Consider the following 18,190-nt stretch of genomic DNA (forward strand, 5'->3'; position numbering starts at 1 on the left):
ATCCAACATCCGATTGGATAGCTGCCGGCCAAGAACCCGCCTCATTCCGAAGCATTGTAGATTGACACTGATATAGTCCAATAAGAATGAAAAAAAGGAAGCTGTTATTTGATTGGTCAATTATTTTTTTCTCTCTCGGACTTCTGACGTGTTTCCGGAGGCTCCTTCTGTTGAGACGTCAGGTGCCGGTGCACCCAGCGGAGCCGTGTGTTGGTTTTGTCCCTCGTGTTGGATGTAAATGGATGAAAACTAGCTCCCGAGTAACACTGGGCACCGACTAGGCGAACATCAGCCCTTTGGTGCCTGACGCTCCTAGAAATTCAGTAATGGCTCGTAAACACCCAGAACGCGTGGAACTGAAAAAAAAAAGTCATTTCCTGGCGAGACTCACTAATAGATAAACTACACAAAAAATATTTTTAAAGAAAATCATAATACATGCTTTAGATTTTACAGAGGAGAAGTTGGTACGTAACACTCCCCATCTCTTCTGGTCTTTCCATCAGCCCAAAGTCCTTTATGATGTCATTACACGCTCGGAATAATTATTTCTCTCTAGTCTTAGACCTTTCCTTCCTCATCCCCATTCCTTAAAACTCCTTTCCCCTTTCCCCTTAAAGGTAAGCATTTTAAACGAAGTCTTCGTAAAGCTCTCATGCTTGGTTGTTTTTCAAGCTAACCTGAGCATCTTTTGCAGATAAAGGTTATAAGGGAATTTTCGATATCAGGTGTTTCGTAAGTATTGCGAGAGATGTATGTTAATGTTTATAATGTGTCAAGTGTGTCCCATAACAGCGTTACGTCAGTTCCATATTTAAGCTTTGTTGTAGTAGAAAAACAATTAAAAGTTTGAAATAGGATCCCTATGAAGCCGTGACTTGCCTATTCAATAAGTAGAACTCCACCTCCCCATCCTACCTCATCGTCTTGACTGATGGAATTGCAGGCATGACCCGTGATGCTTGGGTGTCTTAGTAAATTCTTGGTTTGAATGTCAGCAAAGATCTTTGAATATCATTCAAAACTTACAAATCGTGTAATAATAATAAATCTGAAGGTGACCCAAATTGTGATATGTTGAAATTAATTTATAAAAGCAGCAATAAAATAAAAAGTAATACATTTGAAAAAGTCATATGGCTAGTTAAAATTTTTCAATTTGTAAGAGATTTTTGAAATACATTCAATGTTTTATTTTAATATATCAATGTATTTTTGTACTTAAAAACAAAACAACTATAAGAAAGACATTCTCAGCATCAACAGTATAATAATTTTTGAAGTAGACCCTAAAATTGACTCAGTGGGAATTGTGAGTTGAAGGATTTAGAAAACAAATGCTGTATCTATAGAAATTAAGTTGTATCAGTAGGCCTCCATTGCCTCTGGCTGTTTCTAAAATTCCTAAAGGGCATGGAGTCTTCTTCCTCTCCCTAATACGTTTTATGCATGGATAGCTGGGATTTATTCTTTTTTGTGTTTTAGAATGTTCCAGAGTGTTACACTGCTGAAGTGATACATGACAGTTCGTCAATATTAGTTGCATTATAGAAACAAGTTTTATTATTTTCTCTTTTTCCAAATCCACGCAGGCACGCTTTGTAGTTAGTAGACATTGAGTGAGCTCCATCGCCTCCTTTTGTTCTTGAAGGAAATGTGGCTGCTTTGCTGTCCTTTCCAGTTTTCAGACAATTTCATTTAATCCAGTGGGAAAAGTATGGAAGCACTTCTAGTTCAACTGCAGGCCCATAGGTGTGTGTCCAGCCCGATGAGGACGTCTCGTTAGACCTACGTGACGGCTGGGACAGGTGATAGGCATGGTCTCTGCATTTATGTGGGATGTTTGAGGACACTGATTGGGAACAAGGAAACAATTCTGTACCTGCTGCTTGGTGATACATTTCTACCACATGGTTCTGACAGCAGGGGAAGAAAACGTCTGGTTAGAGACTCTCTCTTGAGGGTCTGGTACCACCGAGTTGGGCACTCATTGTTGCTCCAGAACCCAAACATTCCAAATCATTTACTCCGTCTCTGTCCACATGAGAGGAGTATGGAAAATGAAGCTAGTTAAATAAGCATTGCAATGGAGGGGGAAGCAGAGGACTAGCCCAGTGGTAGAGATATGACTTCATCTTATCTGGCGCTTCACGGCACTGCTGACCTCAGTGATGGAGTGATGGTACCTCTCTGAGGCGGCCTTGAACTCCACCAGATGCTTCTCGTAACTTCTGATGGCTGCTTGAAGCTGTGTCTTCTCCACTGCTCCCAAGATGGCTTGGATGATCATATCTATGCCAAGACTGAGCACAGCAATTCCAATGCTACCAAGGAGAGAAGTCCCAATGTGAGCTAGCACAGTGACCAGCTTGTTAATTATGCCAGTTGTGACATTTGAGCCCACGAGTTTAACAGCCACTGCACTGGCTGCAGATGTAGCTTCGCCCAGGATGACAGAAATGACCTTTTGCACAATCGCTATCTTCTCTGTCTCCCTTTCCTTGATGTCCTGAAGTTTCCTATAAAGCGTTGGCTCCAGTTTCTCTTTCAGTGCCTCATCAACCTTTTGCAGTTCCTTCTGGATTTTTGTCATGGCTTGGATAATGATGTCACAGTTTTCTTTGATGGTCCCATCTCTTTTCATTTCGATGAAGGCCAACTTACAGCCCAAGTGGGTGTTCAGGACCCCTGCCAGCTTGTTGGTGACCTGAAAGCTGTCAGACAGGCAGTCCAGGAGCTGCTGGTGAAGACGGTTCACTTCCTGCCGCCTCCTTGGGTTTTCTGGGTAGAGGAAGTCACTCTGAGCCATATTGCAGCCACTGTCTCTGAAAAATCAAGCAGAAATTGTCACAGAGTACCTGTGTGACTCTACCCAGGAGGCCTTCAAAGTAGCCACAGCTAAAGCTTTCCCTGAGAACTTACTTAGCAGGTTTGATTTATTTGTTGGTTTGAGATGAACTAGGTGTGAATTTCTGATCCTCCAGCCTCAGCCTCCCAAAGCTGTGATTACAGGCCTGTGCCTCCTGCCTGCTTTATTCAATGCTGGGGATCAAATGCAGAGCCTCATGCATGCTACACAAGCGTCCTGCAAAGGAGCTGAACCTTCACAGCCCTTTAGAGGTCAGCTCTCCACCTCTTCCTTACTTAGTTACTTATTTCCCCAACCCCTAGCCACCACACTAAGTGTGTGGCTACCGGATATGTTTCTCAGGCACCTAGAGTTAAATCAATAGTATGAAGATCTCTGGGTTTACAGCAACACTGATATAAATTTAGTGGGTATGCATTTGATACTGTAAAATATTCACACCAGGATCGGCTAGGTGGCTTAGTGGGTACCAGTACTTGCTTTACAAACCTGCAAACCTGAGTTTGGACCCTGGAACCCACACGAGAGAGGAGAGAACTGACTCTTGGGAGGTGTCCTCTGAGCTCTACATACCCGCCGTGATGTTCAAGCACCCACCCACAACACCTCACCTCTCCCCAATAAATAATTTCAAAATTTAAAAAGGGAAATAAAATGTTAGCCTATGTTATACCTCTACAGGCCAACTGTTTTTAAAACATAAGGACTATCGAAAATGATGCTCATGTAATATTAGAATCTTAAACAATTCTTCATGAGCCAGGCATGGTGGTGTATGCCTTTGACTCTGGCACTCTGGACGCAGAGACAGGCAGATCTCTGTGAGTTCAAGACCAGCCTGCACTGCATAGCAAGTTCCAAGTCAGCCAGAGCAGTTCAGTGAAATCCTAGGTCAAAATACAAAAATTTCTCAGAATAAGAGTATATTTTTAAGATGGTAGGTTGAACTATCATTTAAGGAGGAGGGGGACACCATACAAGGACAGGACAGTTATGATTATGTCTGGGACTCTCTTTGTAAAGCACACACGTTAAATGATTTAGTATAGTCTATATTCATGTGGCCATTTGTTTTGTATGAAAAAGGGTCTTGGGGCTGGAGAGATGGCTCAGAGGTTAAGAGCACTGACTGTTCCAAAGGTCCTGAGTTCAATTCCCAGCAACCATATGGTGGCTCACAACCATCTGTAATGGGGTCTGGTGCCCTCTTCTGGCCTGCAGACATACATGGAAGGAATGCTGTATACATAATAAATAAATAAATATTAAGAAAAAAGACCAAGAAGTGATATATAAAAAAAAAAGAAAAAGAAAAAGGGTCTCACATGTAGGCCAGGCTCATATGAATTCACTAGGAAGCCCAGTACAATCTCAAACTCACAGTGATCTCCTGCCTTTTCCTCCTGAGTGCTGAGAGCAGCCACCACACTCAGTCCTCAGCCATTAAGACAGGCTAGGGTGAGTGTCTGAAGGAAGGTAATCTCACAAAAGCAGTAGTAGCCAAAGCACACTGGAGAACAATACAGGTGACTTGGGGGGGGGGACACTTTTTGTGCTTGTATTTGTGGCTCACAGCACCTTTTACTAGGAGAGGAAAACAATGATACTTTTTTGAGTTTATTTTACTGAAAAACTGGGCACAGAAAGAACAGCTATGCCAAATTAATGTGCATACTTCAAATAGGCTTTCTGTGTGCCTGGCACTTTGACATTCTGTTAAAGTCTACAATGGTTAGTTTTATAATTATTTTATGTGTATGAGTGTTTTGTCTGCATGTATGCATGTCTGTGCATCATGTGTGTGCCTAGTGCCCTCTAAGGCCAGAAGAAGACACCGAATTCCCTAGAACTGAAGTTACAGACAGTTGTGAGCCTCCACGTGGGTGCTGGCAACTGAACTCAGGTTCTTTGGAAAGAGCATCCAGTGCTCTTAACCTCAGAGCCATCTCTCTAGCCCTGCTTTATATATATATATATATATATATATATATATACATATATATATATATACGTATATATACGTATATATGTATATATGTGTATATATACACATATATATATGTATATATATACACACACACACACATATATATATGGTTTACCAAACAATCATTTCTCTGTTATCTGTGTTGTAAGTCTGTCTTCCTGTTTCTGTTGTACAAGGCAGGCAACTGACTACCAACTTACATTCTGATCTTGTTTGTTCTCGCATCTGTCCTTTTGTGTTTTTTTTTAAACTTTTTTTTTAAGATTTATTTATTATGTATACAACATTCTGCCTCCATGTATGCCCACATGCCAGAAGAGGGTGCCAGATCTCATTACAGATGGTTGTGAGCCACCATGTGGTTGCTGGGAATTGAACTCATGACCTCTGGAAGAGCAGCCAGTGCTCTCATCTACTGAGCCATCTCTCCAGCCCTGTCCTTTTGTGTTAGAAGAACAATTATCTTGTGTTCAGTGCACAGAGCACACTTAGAAGAATTTGATGCTGTCTACCCTAACACTGAAACTAAAGCCAGCTAGCATCTTTGAACTGCTTTTGTTGTTTGTAGTTGGTGTTCGGTACAATTTCCAGGAGTGTTTTTCTTCAACCTAGTGAAACACAAAGAAGGAACTATTGGTGATGCCCCACTTCCTTGGTTTTTCTAATCAGGCTAGGAAGTTAAGGCATTTATAACTACAGTGTCAAATTGAAAAAAAAATGGTTATACAAGATTTGTGTTTGACTTGTGTAAAGTCAATTTTTAAACAATTCCCACTTTTTATTTCTCTCTATTAGTATTGCCCCAGGTAGAGAGACACTGGGATCATTCAGGAAGGGTCACAGCTTGTGGGCTTTTGAACTGATCCCTTTAAATGTGTACATGATAGTTAAGACTCCTATTGCTGCACGGAGGACCAAGAGTGGATAACGCGTGCTGCTTCCATTCTGGCTTTCAACTGTTTGCTTCTGAGTCTCAGTCTGGTTGCTGTATTCGGTGGAACAGAAGCCCTGTAATTAGGCTTCTTAAAGCTCACTGATGCCTGCCGATGACACAAAGCTGTCCATGCCCAAGAGGCATTCTGGGCCATACACTTACTACCACTTTATTAAATTTTTGACAGTTACTTGCCTGGAGCCTGATAAAGATCGTGGCATTACAAGGAGCCTCAGAGGTGAGTTTAACAGTTAACAGACTATGTAAGGCAGATTTGGGCTCTCATAAAATCTGAGTTATCACATAACCAGTGCTCGCTGTGAGTGAGAAAGTCCTGTTTGGGGGGTTACTCTCCAGTTCTGCAGCCTGCTGTCACCCAACTAAGCCAGAGTCTAGAGCCCTCCCACAGCCTGTTGGGGACTTGCTAGCCAGCAGGTGGAGCTCGTGGCTCCCGGGAATCCCATCTCACCCATGCCTTTACTGATGCAGTTTTGCTGTGCTTGGTCTACGTCTGGGCTCTAGGGGGTTAAAATTTAGTTTGATGTGAGTGGTAGTAAAACAGGATTTTGAGCCCAAGTGTAGCTGTGCATAACTAACTCAATCACAGAATTTAAGAGGCAGAGGAAGGAGGATCAGGAGTTCAAGGTTAAGGTCGACCTCTGCTACACAGTGAGTCCAAGACCAACCTGAGTTACCTGAGTCTGTCTCAAAGTGGGTGAGGTGGGGGAGAGATAAAAAAAGAAAGGAATTAAGGTTAATTTCATGGTAATGTGCAGGTGGTTTAATTTTACTGGAAAAAAAGCCACATTACAAGAGAAAGGCTACTACTGCCTGTCAGAATTATTATTGTTATTTTTAAATATCTCTGGCTGGCATGGAACTTTGGATATAATCCAGGCTGACCTTAAACTCATAGAGATCTTTTTGTCTTGTCTCCCACATGCTAGGATTAAAGGCATGTGTCACCACACCTGGTTTATCATGCTTTAGAATACCTATTTAAATTAAAGTTTAAAGTTGACGTTCAAAATAATGGGCTTCATTATGGTATTTTATACAAATATCTCATTATGCTTCTCTCTTATTCACCCCCTCCTTCACTGCTCTGCCGCTTCTTGCTGGTCTCGTTTTCCAACAAGACTCTTTAGGGTACTTTATGAACAACACCATTGCTTTGTCTGCCAAGAGCTACAGGAATTTAGGAGAAAAATGAAGATTGAGGGCCTGCAGGAAACTTCACAGAGGAAGCTTCATGCTTCATATGATTTGAGTTCTGGTAGATGCCCAAATCATAATGTTGAGGAATTAAAACTAGTAACAGAATATTTTACATATAAAACCATTACAAAAATGTATATTTATATGGAGAAAGAGAGCTGCAGTCCTACTATCTTGGTTTGTTGTAGTTAGTCCTAAACTTTGTCTATGTGCATAAGGATCTCTACAAAGTTATAGTCACGGTAAAATTGTAGTAATAGTAAAATTTCTCTTATTTTAGCTCATTTACTTTCCTATGTTTCTAATTTTATAAGCACTTTATTAGTTATATAAACTTCCAAACCTTATCATTATTCATTAAATCTCAAATTATGTCACTGATGTAATGTTTCTATGGCTGATTTGGTTAGTTTATTTTTCCCCCATCATCTGTGTTATTTCCCTGGAATAAATAGGTAGAAAAACAAAATAAGCGGAATTATTTTCACGTGGAAGTAAAAGTTATTTCTCTCCTTCTACCTCGTGACTTCTGGGGATCAAACTCAGGTTGTCAGGCTTGGCAGCACACACTTTTACTCTCTGAGCTATCTTACTGATCCTCATTTTTTATTACCTATGAAACATATTCAAATTGCATTTCAAAAGCTTTTATGCTGATAATCAAAGTAAATTCTCATGCCATGATACTGATCTCTCTCCAAAGTGGTTTTGTTGAAATAGTGTTGATTTGGAGGACATAGGATACATTTCAGAAAGAGTTTTCCTTTTCGGAATGTATACTTAGGACATTTAAGATGAAATGATAAGACCCCTGGGATTTATTTCTCACTAAATTGGAAGAGATAGTATGGTGGGATTGTAGTCGGAGGTTGTTCATTTGTTCCCAGCTGCAGACCCAAGCAATCCCACAGAAACTATATTATTACAACACTGCTTGGCCTATTAGCTCATGCTTCTCATTGGCTAGCTCTTATAGCTTAAATTAACCCATTTCTATTATTCTGTATTTTACCACGAAGCTCGTGGTTTACTGGTAAGGTTCTGGGTGGCAGCTGCATCTTTCTTCTCTGGCAGCTCCTTGGCTTCTCTTTGACTCCACCTACTCTCTCCTCTATCTGCTTCGAATTCCTACCTGGCCCTATTCTGCACTACAGTAGGCCCAAAGTAGCTTCTTTATTAACCAATGGTATTCACAGCTTACAGAGGGGAATCCCACTGTCATAGAAAAATAAGATGGGTCTTGTTCTGTCTTTCCTAAAGCTAAGTCAAAGTCAAAGGATGATTAATACATACAAGTTCACTATGTCAGTATATTCACTGCTGTATTCACTATCTGGACTTTGTCCATAATAATTACATATTACATTACCTGCGCACACAGAGAGAAAGAGAGGGAGAGGAGGGAGGGCCAAGGCGCCCATGTTGTCACTAGTGTTCTCTCACATATGCACTGCTGTCTTGGCTCTCCACTGTCCACTTGTGAGTGGACACACATACAAATACGGCCAGGAGCCTTGCAGAAGGAGAGAGTAGCTGCTGTCTGGTCCTGAGCCTCACTTCAAATCAAAGCTCTGGTGTTCAAATTTTAAGTTGTAATACATTTTTCTGATACAAATTCCTCTGAGAAATATTTAAAACAGAATGCACTAATGATTTTGAGCATTCTATTAGACTATCAAGTTTATCCATTCCCACTTATCAAAGGATAACATTAGGCACTTGAGACATTTCTGAGGAAAACAATGCTCACCCCAACAAAGGCTGTTTAAAGGCACATGGTGTGTGTGCCACTCCGAGTGTGGTTGACGTCACAGAGTACAAGCAAGTTCTGTGCAGTAATTAAAGTAACAGCTCACTTTCATTCTCTCAGAACCAGCTTCTGGGTCTCTTGATGACATTTATGACATAGAAAGTACATGTTATCCACACAAGCAACACACTTTCATGCATCATGGCATCTCCAGCCTTCCTAAAATGAATGTCTTCATTGCTTTTCTCCTTCAGTGACTTAGTCTACATCTTTCAGTGAAAGTATTCCTTCCCTGGCGTCTTCAAGGAGGCAATCGCCAAAGCATGCCCTGCGATCCTCTCAAAACAAAGTTGGCATTATATGCGGCTCCTCACAACTGGCATTATTCCAGAGCCCTTACCCCTTGGCACTCAGGGTGTTAGAACACTCGCTCGCAGGACTTTCTGCATCGCTTACCTTGTTGGGCTCCCCAAGCTGCTGTCCCCTCTGATGTTTAGGAGTATTGTTGAAGGGCTTTTTCATGTGGGTTCATCTGGAAGCTTCTGGTGGAATGTGATGATCTACAGGCTTTGCTGGTCTCTGCTGGGTCCCTCTGCCTGTCGGGTTTACAGCCACCTCTTCCTGGCATAGTTCTTCTCAGAACTTCTCAGCCTTCAGTTTCCTACAATACAATCCATTGATGCCATACGCAATGTAACTTGAGGGATATTAATAAATTGGCAGAACTTGTTTCTATATTTTCTGTTTTTTAATGAGTTTTTCTTTTATTAAAAATGCTGTAAAACTGAACAAAACCAGACAGGCAGAGGGATGACTCTTTGGTTGTAGCCCTGGGAATCCATCTTATCAACTCTTCCAGATTTATTTTCTTTGGCTTCTACTGCGTTTGGACCTTTATCTTTTGCTGGTGACTTTGTTCAGAGTCTTAGGAGATACAAAACCAGATACAGTAAAAAATGTATCCTGGAATTTGTTTTTTTCCAGGCTATGAGTTCTGTTCTTTTTCACTTGTTATTGTCTTAGCAGAGGGACACTGGTCCCGGAAGACTCAGTGCCTGGGTCTCCCTTTCCTCCCTGCACTGTCTCCTCTGTGCTTTCCATTCTCCCTCCTAAAATCATGGCTTCTGTTTCTCTAGCTGCTGTTGTTAAGTGTACACACACACACACACACACACACACACACACACACACAAATATATATACAATCCTTTCACTCCATTTCGCGTTACTTGTATGTATATGATTTCAGTGTTTAACATTTGGTATTGGCTGATCGATGAGGCGACTTATCCCTGGGAAGACTATCTCCCCGCATCAGCTCTCAGCATTCCTTTTCTATTTTATGTGTACGTGTGTGAGTAGGAGCCCGAGCGCACATGAGCACAGCTTGTGCAAGAGCCTGCAGAGGTCAGAGGAGGGCATTGGAGTTACGGGCAGCTGTGAACTGCCATGTAAGTACTTGTAACTGAACCCAGGTCCTCCAGAAGCGCACGCAATGCTGTTAACCACTGAGCCATCTCTCCAACCCAGCATGTCCATGGATGCTGTCTTTATAGGTGAAAAATTGAAGGTGAGCAGTAATTCCCACACTACTTTGGACCTCTTGTCCCAGGAAAAGTCTCACTGCTCCAGGAAAACTAGAGGACTGCCTGCCTCTGGGCGGCTTTGAGAGCACGGGGTGGGATGAAGCGGAAGGAAGTCAATGCCAAGAGAAGAAAGCACAGAACAAACTTAGCCAGGAGACCCAAGAGGGAGTGGCCGCACCCCCGACCATGCTGATTTTCCTCGTTGCCTAGCAAAGTGTCTGGCATTTAGACCCTGGACAGTATTCAGCTCGAACCCTGTCCCCAGGCTGCCCCTTCTGCTGTACCTCGCTTTTTGCCATCTGGGTCCCACATTTCAAAGCTCCATTCACAGAAGGGATTGGCCGTGCAGGACAGGTGAGATAAGCATTCAGGTTTGGGGACTCAGTGGGTAGCAGAGTTGACCTTTTCAATGTGTTCATCCCCACAGCCTCAGGACAGCAGTTGGTCTATGGAGAGATTACCTTAGGTGTGAGGACCCAGGCAATAGCTGCCATTGCTACTGTGCAGTCTCTTTGTCCAGGCCTGTGGTGTGTTGGTCTGCTGTTTCCATTGTCCTAGTGGCACTCCGGGAAGGTGAAAGAAGTAAGAAGGGCTGAAATAAGGAAGGAAGGAAGGAAGGAAGGAAGGAAGGAAGGAAGGAAGGAAGGAAGGAAGGAAGGGTAGAGATGGCTGAGCAGATGTCTGTGCAGGTAAATATGAAATATGTGGTCCCAGAGGATGGAGTGTAGGTCCAAAGCAGCCACATTATCTTATCATTATCTTTATTAGCACCCCCATGGCTATGCCCACGTGGGTACCACCATCTTGGTTACCTACATGGTTGCCCTTGGCTGATGGTGGTCAGGCGACTCCACATGTGTATGAGCCTAATTACCAATGATGCACGAGTTCCCAGCAGGACTGCAAGTTCATGCATCTCCCAGGCTCGTCATGGGGTTGGCCCAACAACTGTAGATGAGCCTAGGCCTCCTAGTTTAAACGCAGCCACCTCCTGCCTTTAGTGCAGGGCTCCTCTGGACTTGTCTGGCGCCTTCTGGTGTGTGTGCTGCTTTGTCCTTTGTCCTGGTATGGCAGGGAAGAGGGTCTAGGCACACTGTCAAGCTCCAACCACCAGGCACTATAACCAGACAAAAATGAAGAGGAAAGGGGTTGGTTAGACTGATAGTCTGTGCACTGTTGGGGTTCCTGGGGGGTCTTGGGACAGCATACAGTATTTGATTATATATGTTACCAAGGAGCTTGTTGGGGCCCTTTTGTGGCTTCTTAGCCTCACAGATAAAATAATGTAAAAATGAACCCAGAAGAAAACTTAAGGACAATTCAACAGGAGTTCAAGGTAGAGGGGAGAGGAAGAGCAGACAAGTTGTAAATCTTGACAGCCTCTAGAAGGAGGGATATGATGTTTAGTGTTGTCAAACGTGGCAGACTCTAGAATCACCAGAGAGATGGGCCTCTGAACATGTCTGTGGGGGATTGTCTTGACCGCATTAACTGTGCTGGGAAGACCCACCCCACTGTGAGTGGCACCATTCCCAGATTGTGGACTGCAGGAGTAGAGAGGGTGAGCCGAGTCTAAGCCTGCACTCCTTGCTCTCTGCTTGTCTGGAGCTCCTGCATCTGTGACATCTCCACACCGACAGCCTGCCCAGTGCGCTGAGACAAGTGCTCGCTCTCCTATTTACACATCAACAAGAAGGAGCTAAGATAAAGGGATGGGTAGGAAGAAGAGAGAGAATCCCGCTTTCCAGATAGAAATAAGTTTGTGAGCATTTGTATGGGGAAGAGGAGGGGGGGGAGAGAGAGAGAGAGAGAGAGAGAGAGAGAGAGAGAGAGGAATGATCAGAGTGTCAAGGCAAGCAGGACTAGGGCTTGTGTCAATATCCAAAACGGGAGAAAGCGGAAAGAAAAGCTCCACACTCCGAGGTAGACTCAGGATTGACAGTGAAGGTCCACAAGCCACTGCGGAGGTTTTGTCTTTGTAATAGTTTGTCTTTATATCAGTAAACACCAAACATTCCTCTCACATTCCTCTCACTTTAGAGGCCATTTTAGCCTCTCTGCTGTTACTGTTGTGGTGTGGAGGCCTGCACTAGTGACGTCAGGAGACAGCTCACAGGAGTCCCTTCTCTCCTTCTACCCGGTTCTGGGGTCAAACTGAGGTCACCAGGTTTGTGGGTGGCCATCTCCCTAGGGCCCAGACAGTTTTGTAGCAGGACTTTCTGTGTATCTTACTTCTTCAGCTTACAGATTTGAGGGGTCCCATCTAAGTGACTGATAATGTAATCTTATTTTGTTTGTGGTTTGAGACTTTGAGACAGGGTTTCTCTGTGTAACAACCCTAGCTGTCCTGGAACTAGCTCTTGTAGACCAGGCTGGCCTTGAACTCACAAAGATCTGCCTGTCTCTTTTTCCTGAGTGCTGGGATTAAAGGTGTGCAGCACCATTGTCCGCCCCCCCCCACTCCCCCGCACCAGACAAGGTTGTAATATTACATTCTTAGTAATGTAGTTCAGAAGGTCATGTGGCTCAGGGCCAGAGGTAGAGCTCAGATTCCATTTCTTTGCCCCAAAGAATGAAAATATCACAAAAATAGATCAGAAAAATTCAAGATAAGTTTTAAAAAATCTACAAATTATGTGCCCCCCTACCCCCCACATTTCTTTTTGTGAGCATGGTCTCTCTACATGGCCTTGGCTTGGGGTGTCCTGGAACTCACTTTGCACTGACAGTGTCCTTACACTCACAGAGCCCCACCCACCTTGGCTGGAATTAAAGGCCTGCACCACTATGCCCAGATTGAAACAGCCTCCTCTTAATAGAGACTGAGCAAGCCCTGCTGCCCCGCCCTCCCCCTCTCACGCTTCTTCCCTCTGCTGTAGCATTTTCAATCTAAGGACAGATGTGTTATTTTCCCTTTTGTAAAGTTAGTGTGTTACCAGGGCAACTACAGGTGGGGTCCAAAGCTGGTTCTGAGACGGAGGGGTCTTCTTCAGTGGCCTCCACGCCTGCGAATGCCCAGCTAGCTACCCAATATGTAAATGGTGTAAATTCAGCAAGATGTCCTGCGCTACCCTCCTGCTCTACCTTCTGTGTCAAAGCCCAGAACCATGTCCGCTTTGCTACTGGAGAGCTCTCCTAGCCTTGTCAGGACTTTGTGGGTTTCAGTAATCCTTTCAGTCTCTCCATGGTGGCCAGCTGCAATCTTAGTTTTCATTTGTGTTCTGCTTTGCTTAGCAGGGCTGCGAGTTCTTTGTTGGAGAAATGTCTTCGGAGTCAGAAAAGGATAAAGAGAGACTGAGTCAAGCTGCCAGACTATTCTTCTTCCACATTCGAGATCTGGTTTCCTTCATAAATAAGTTCATTGAGTTGTTTAACCTCACGATGAAGACTCGGGTCCTCCCGGTGGATCTGAAGGAAGACAGTTGCATTAAAGATTTCTTTGAGCAAATGATCACCAATTTTAAAGAGATGCAACTGATGGTGGAAGCCAAGCACAAACAAGTGCAGAAGCAGCCTTTCTGTTCCACGGTGGCGAGTGCTGTGACCTCTGCAGTGGAGAAGTGTGTCAACGTGGGCCCACAGCACACAGCTCGAGAAATGCTCAGAAATATCCAGGCTCCAGCCACTGCCTCTGTGCTGAGCAGTAGTCTCATCCTTGGGAGTCTGGAATCTTCTCTCTCAAACCTGATGCAGTTCCCCATCATGGGTCTCCGATTAAGTGACTTCTATAGAGAAGAGAACAAAGAGCCATCGGGTGCCACCACATCCGAGAAAATCACAAGTCCAGAACGTCCCCAGGCCACTCCAGAGGATGCTTTGAAGAAGCTGCAAGATGCCCTGAGAACGGAGAATGCCCACAAGCCGGCGGAAGCAGCCGCAGATGAACTGGAACAGTTTGTCCAGACTATGGAGCTCACCCTGCAGGTCCTCCAGAAAGCCATAGAGACCATGGAAGGGGGCATCTCCACATTTAGGGAAGTTGGGACCAAGTAGAGGCACAATGCAAGCTGTGTTCCTTTCTGTCTGAAATCAACTAGAACTCTCATGTTTTGTGGTACTTTGTACATTCCATCAATGCTGTATGTGCGTATGTTAGCACTTAAACGCAGAGAGGCATCCCTTGATAAACTGCTCACCTGTAGTTCTGATTTGTTACATGAAAAGGATAACCACAGTGACTAAATAGAACGTGCTGCTATAAAAATCAAGGCACTCAGTATTTCATTCAGGGATCTTCTAAATCTGTTGTTGCTTTGAAAGCATTAATTAAGCAACTAATCACTCCTTTCCACAAGTCTGTCTGCAGTTACAACAGCGTCCAGTCCAGGCAAGTGCTGGCATTCTCATATGGTGATCGCTCCTGCACTGTAATCCATACTGCAATCTGTTCATTCTCATAAAGGAAGGAGGGTGACTGCCCATTCCCGGGAAACACAACCCATGCTTTGTCATCATACTGATACAGGGTGACATTGGAGTCTGGCTGTCACCTTCCTGGGATTTCCAGGTTTCTGCACCCCAGAAGAAAAACTGAACAGAGAAATCTGTACTATAACAAAAACTGACGACAGTTCATTAAGAGCTAGAGAGGAAGGAGACCAGAGCTAGAAGGATGTTAACTGCTCAACGGTTGTGCTGGGAAGCTTGTGACCCTTGACGTGACAGGTGCATAGTACCAGCTTTCTTACATGGCCTTCTTTTTTATATGTGCATTCGTGTTTGGCCTGCCTGTCTGTGTGAGGGAGCTGAATCCCCTGAAACCTGAGTTACAGACAGTTGTGAGCTGCCGTGTGGGTGCTGGGGGAATTGCACCTGGGTCAATGCTCTTAACCACTGAGCCGTCTCTCCAGTCCCAGTTTCTCACACATACTTGTCATGGCTTTTCTGCCCATGCTGTCCCATCTGTAGCATGCCCACCTGAGTCAGAGTCTTCCCTTAGACCAAACATTTGGTTCATGAGCTGATCTCACAGCTTTCGTGTCAGGGTTTTCTTGGCCCTCACTCGGTCCTACTCCCCTGCCTCAGTACAACTTCTACAGGGCCCAGTGTCTCGATTATCACAGACCACTTAGGATTAATTATTAGGACTAAGTAAAACAACAAATGGCAGTAATATAATTTCCTTGCTTACCTGAAGAGGACCGGAGCACAGAGTTTGTTCTCACCAGTTTCCTCTAAGGTCTTGAGGGGATACTAGCAGCTAAAACATGAAGGTGGTTTTGTCAGGGTGGACAGAGCAGGGCGGGCACACAGCTCCATTCATCTCATGGCTCTCCAAAGAGTCTTCTGAGATTTTAGGGGACATCACTTCAGGACAAACTAGTATTCCTGACTTCACTGTAGAAAACAATTTTAGGATTAGCCAGGATGACACAGAGTTGGGACTTAATAAAAGACTGAGGGTTAAGACAGAACGGTTCCCAGAAGGGAAGTAAGACATACCCTAGAGTATGGATGTGGGATTCTCCAAGAAGAGTTGCAGTTTATTGAAAGAGTGTGTGCATATATATATTTGCCTTTTCGAGACAAGGTTTCTCTGTAGCTTTGGAGCCTGTCCTGGAACTAGCTCTTGTAGACCAGGGTGGCCTCAAACTCACAGAGATCCACCTGTCTCTGCCTCTTGAATGCTGGAATTAAGGGCGTGTGCCACCACTGCCTGGCTTAAGTATTTTTAATGGAAATTTTAAACACATGTGGGGGGACCTCCAAGTGTGGGTATGGTCTCTCCAACTGAAAGTCACACTTCAATGTGAGCTTTGAAAAGGTGAAGTGGACACAAAGTCCCAGCCCAGCCAAAAAACTCTTTGCAATTGACAACAGGAGAGGGAAAATCAATTTTCTCCAGTGTATCAACTACACCCCAGGACAGGCCCCAAGCCTAGGGGTAGTTGGCCAATGCAAAACAAACTCCATGTTCTTTTGTGTGCTTTTTGTGTTGTTTTATTGGTGTTTTGTTTGTTGTTTTGCTTTTCCTATTTTTGATAATTTTAGAAGAGAGAACATGAAGGTGGGTGGGTAGGATCTGGGAAGGGTTTGGGGAGTGAAAAAGCATGATCAAAATATGTGAAGTTTTTGTCATGAAATATCTTGTTTTCTCCATCTATGGTGATTGAAAGCTTTGCTGGGTATAATGGGTCTGAGCTTGCATCTGTAGTCTCTTAACCAAACTCATAAATCTGCATGATTTCAGGAGCATGATTTCTGTCTCCAGAGCTTTGGTTTGTGAATAGCACCAGGAGGGAGAACTTAAGTCATCATTTCAAGAACTTACTTCCTGAGCGTCATGACCACATAGGTCGCAGTGTTGGGGGAGAGCGGAACTGGATGAAGGCACAGACTGCTAAGAGTCTGCAGATAGAGCAGCACCTGCTTCAGAGCCCATATTTCTACCGTGTTCTCTGCGGGCTGCTCGAGACAAAGGTGTTGCCCGTGTGCAGAGCACTCCGTTAAGATACCCCTGTTTGGAACCGCTGAACTCAGAAACCTGATCAGACACGGAGATGAAATGCTTTCGGCTGACCTTGTGGCTTTCCTATGTGGCTTTGTCAATTTTAAAATCTTTGAAACAGTATTTGTGCGTGCATGCGTGTACGTGCGTGTGTGTACGTGCGTGTGTGCGTGCGTGCATGTGGTGTGTGTGTGCGCGCGCGCGCGTGTGTGTGTGTGTGCATACACGCACGTGTCGAGGTCAGAAGATAACTTTGAGGAGTCTTTTACCATGTAGATTCTGGGGGTCAAACTCAGCTCAGCAGGAAGTGCCCTTACCACAGAACCATCTTGTCAGCCCGCATTGTGGGCTCTAGGTCTCACTTTCCGCCGCCTTACTCCTTTCTCTGCCAGACCTAACTATTTCTTGGCTGTATAAATTTGAGGACTACCCCGCTTTGCCTTTCCTTTCTCAGCTGTCCCACCTACATGAAGTTGCATCTAACCTAGACAAATTCTCATCTCTGCTAGAAAGCTTCTGTATCCAGGGTGCAGAGGCATCTCATTTTCCTCCCCGCTTCATGTCTATGGTTTGTTTGTACTTGTTCTGGCCACAACACGCTGCCACATACAATGTCTTATTGTCCTCCTCCCCTCCTCTCACCCTTCCCTCCCACTAGACACCCTGTGACCTGGCTCAAACGCGGGCACCATCCTTCCAAAGCCTTCATCCTGGTTCTTCTTCAAGGCATCTTAAAGGCGCTTGGACTCTCATGACCCTAGGACTTGGCTTTCCTTTTTTTCCATATTCCTCTTGAGACTTGTTTTTCTTTTTAAATTTCTTCTTAGAGAATACATATTTGTGAGAGGTCTGATCAAATGTATTCAACTTTTAAAAGTAAGATCAAGCACATCCCTGCTACTGTGCGTGTGTGAGTGTGTGGGTGTGCGCACGCCATGGCATGCATGTGAGGTTGGAACCCTTTAAAAAGTAATGTATGGTCATGTGCATCTGTAATCCCGGTACTTCTACAGTGAGGTGGAAAACGGAGACAGGGATATCACTATGAAGCTCATAAGCAACCAGCCAAACAGAAATATTAAAAAAAACAAGATTGGTGGGGAGGAGGGGGAACCTCCTCTCGAAGGTTACTTTCCGACCTCACATATACTTTTCTACAAAGGTTTGAAATAAAAATCTCTATCTAGTCTATAAAGTAACATGCCTAAATTCCAGTTTTTAATAATGTTTTAGGAGCATGCATGTAGGAACTTGTCACAGGCATGGCTGAGATTTTACAACTGGTAGAATGCCTTGGTCACAAGTCAGGATTCCTGCTAACTAATGGTCTTCTTGGGTCAGACTCAACCGGAGAGGAAGAAAGGGAACGCGGGTCTCTCTCTCTCTCTCTCTCTCTCT

At 44.1% G+C, this 18,190-nt stretch overlaps 2 protein-coding genes across 2 annotated transcripts; one reads left to right on the forward strand and one right to left on the reverse strand.

Moving 5' to 3' along the window:
* Positions 1-1,270: 1,270 nt before the first annotated feature.
* Positions 1,271-9,271, reverse strand: Smco3 (single-pass membrane protein with coiled-coil domains 3). Its single transcript, XM_005364523.3, has 2 exons — positions 9,215-9,271; positions 1,271-2,825 (listed from the first exon to the last, which is right to left on the reverse strand). Exon 2 carries the CDS (start codon positions 2,807-2,809, stop codon positions 2,132-2,134), a length of 678 nt encoding a protein of 225 aa, XP_005364580.1. The 5' UTR covers positions 2,810-2,825; positions 9,215-9,271; the 3' UTR covers positions 1,271-2,131.
* Positions 9,272-13,605: 4,334 nt separating this feature from the next.
* Positions 13,606-14,337, forward strand: C14H12orf60 (chromosome 14 C12orf60 homolog). Its single transcript, XM_005364525.2, has one exon. The coding sequence runs from the start codon at positions 13,606-13,608 to the stop codon at positions 14,335-14,337; it is 732 nt and encodes a 243-aa protein (XP_005364582.1).
* Positions 14,338-18,190: the final 3,853 nt, after the last annotated feature.

This window comes from Microtus ochrogaster, assembly GCF_000317375.1.
Source record: "Microtus ochrogaster isolate Prairie Vole_2 chromosome 14 unlocalized genomic scaffold, MicOch1.0 chr14_random_2, whole genome shotgun sequence".
NCBI lineage: Eukaryota > Metazoa > Chordata > Mammalia > Rodentia > Cricetidae > Microtus > Microtus ochrogaster.

What these genes read in the sequence shown, in the direction of transcription:
- Smco3 (XM_005364523.3), bottom strand. Translation starts at nt 2,809, where the DNA reads ATGGCTCAGAGTGACTTCCTCTACCCAGAAAACCCAAGGAGGCGGCAG.
- C14H12orf60 (XM_005364525.2), top strand. Translation starts at nt 13,606, where the DNA reads ATGTCTTCGGAGTCAGAAAAGGATAAAGAGAGACTGAGTCAAGCTGCC.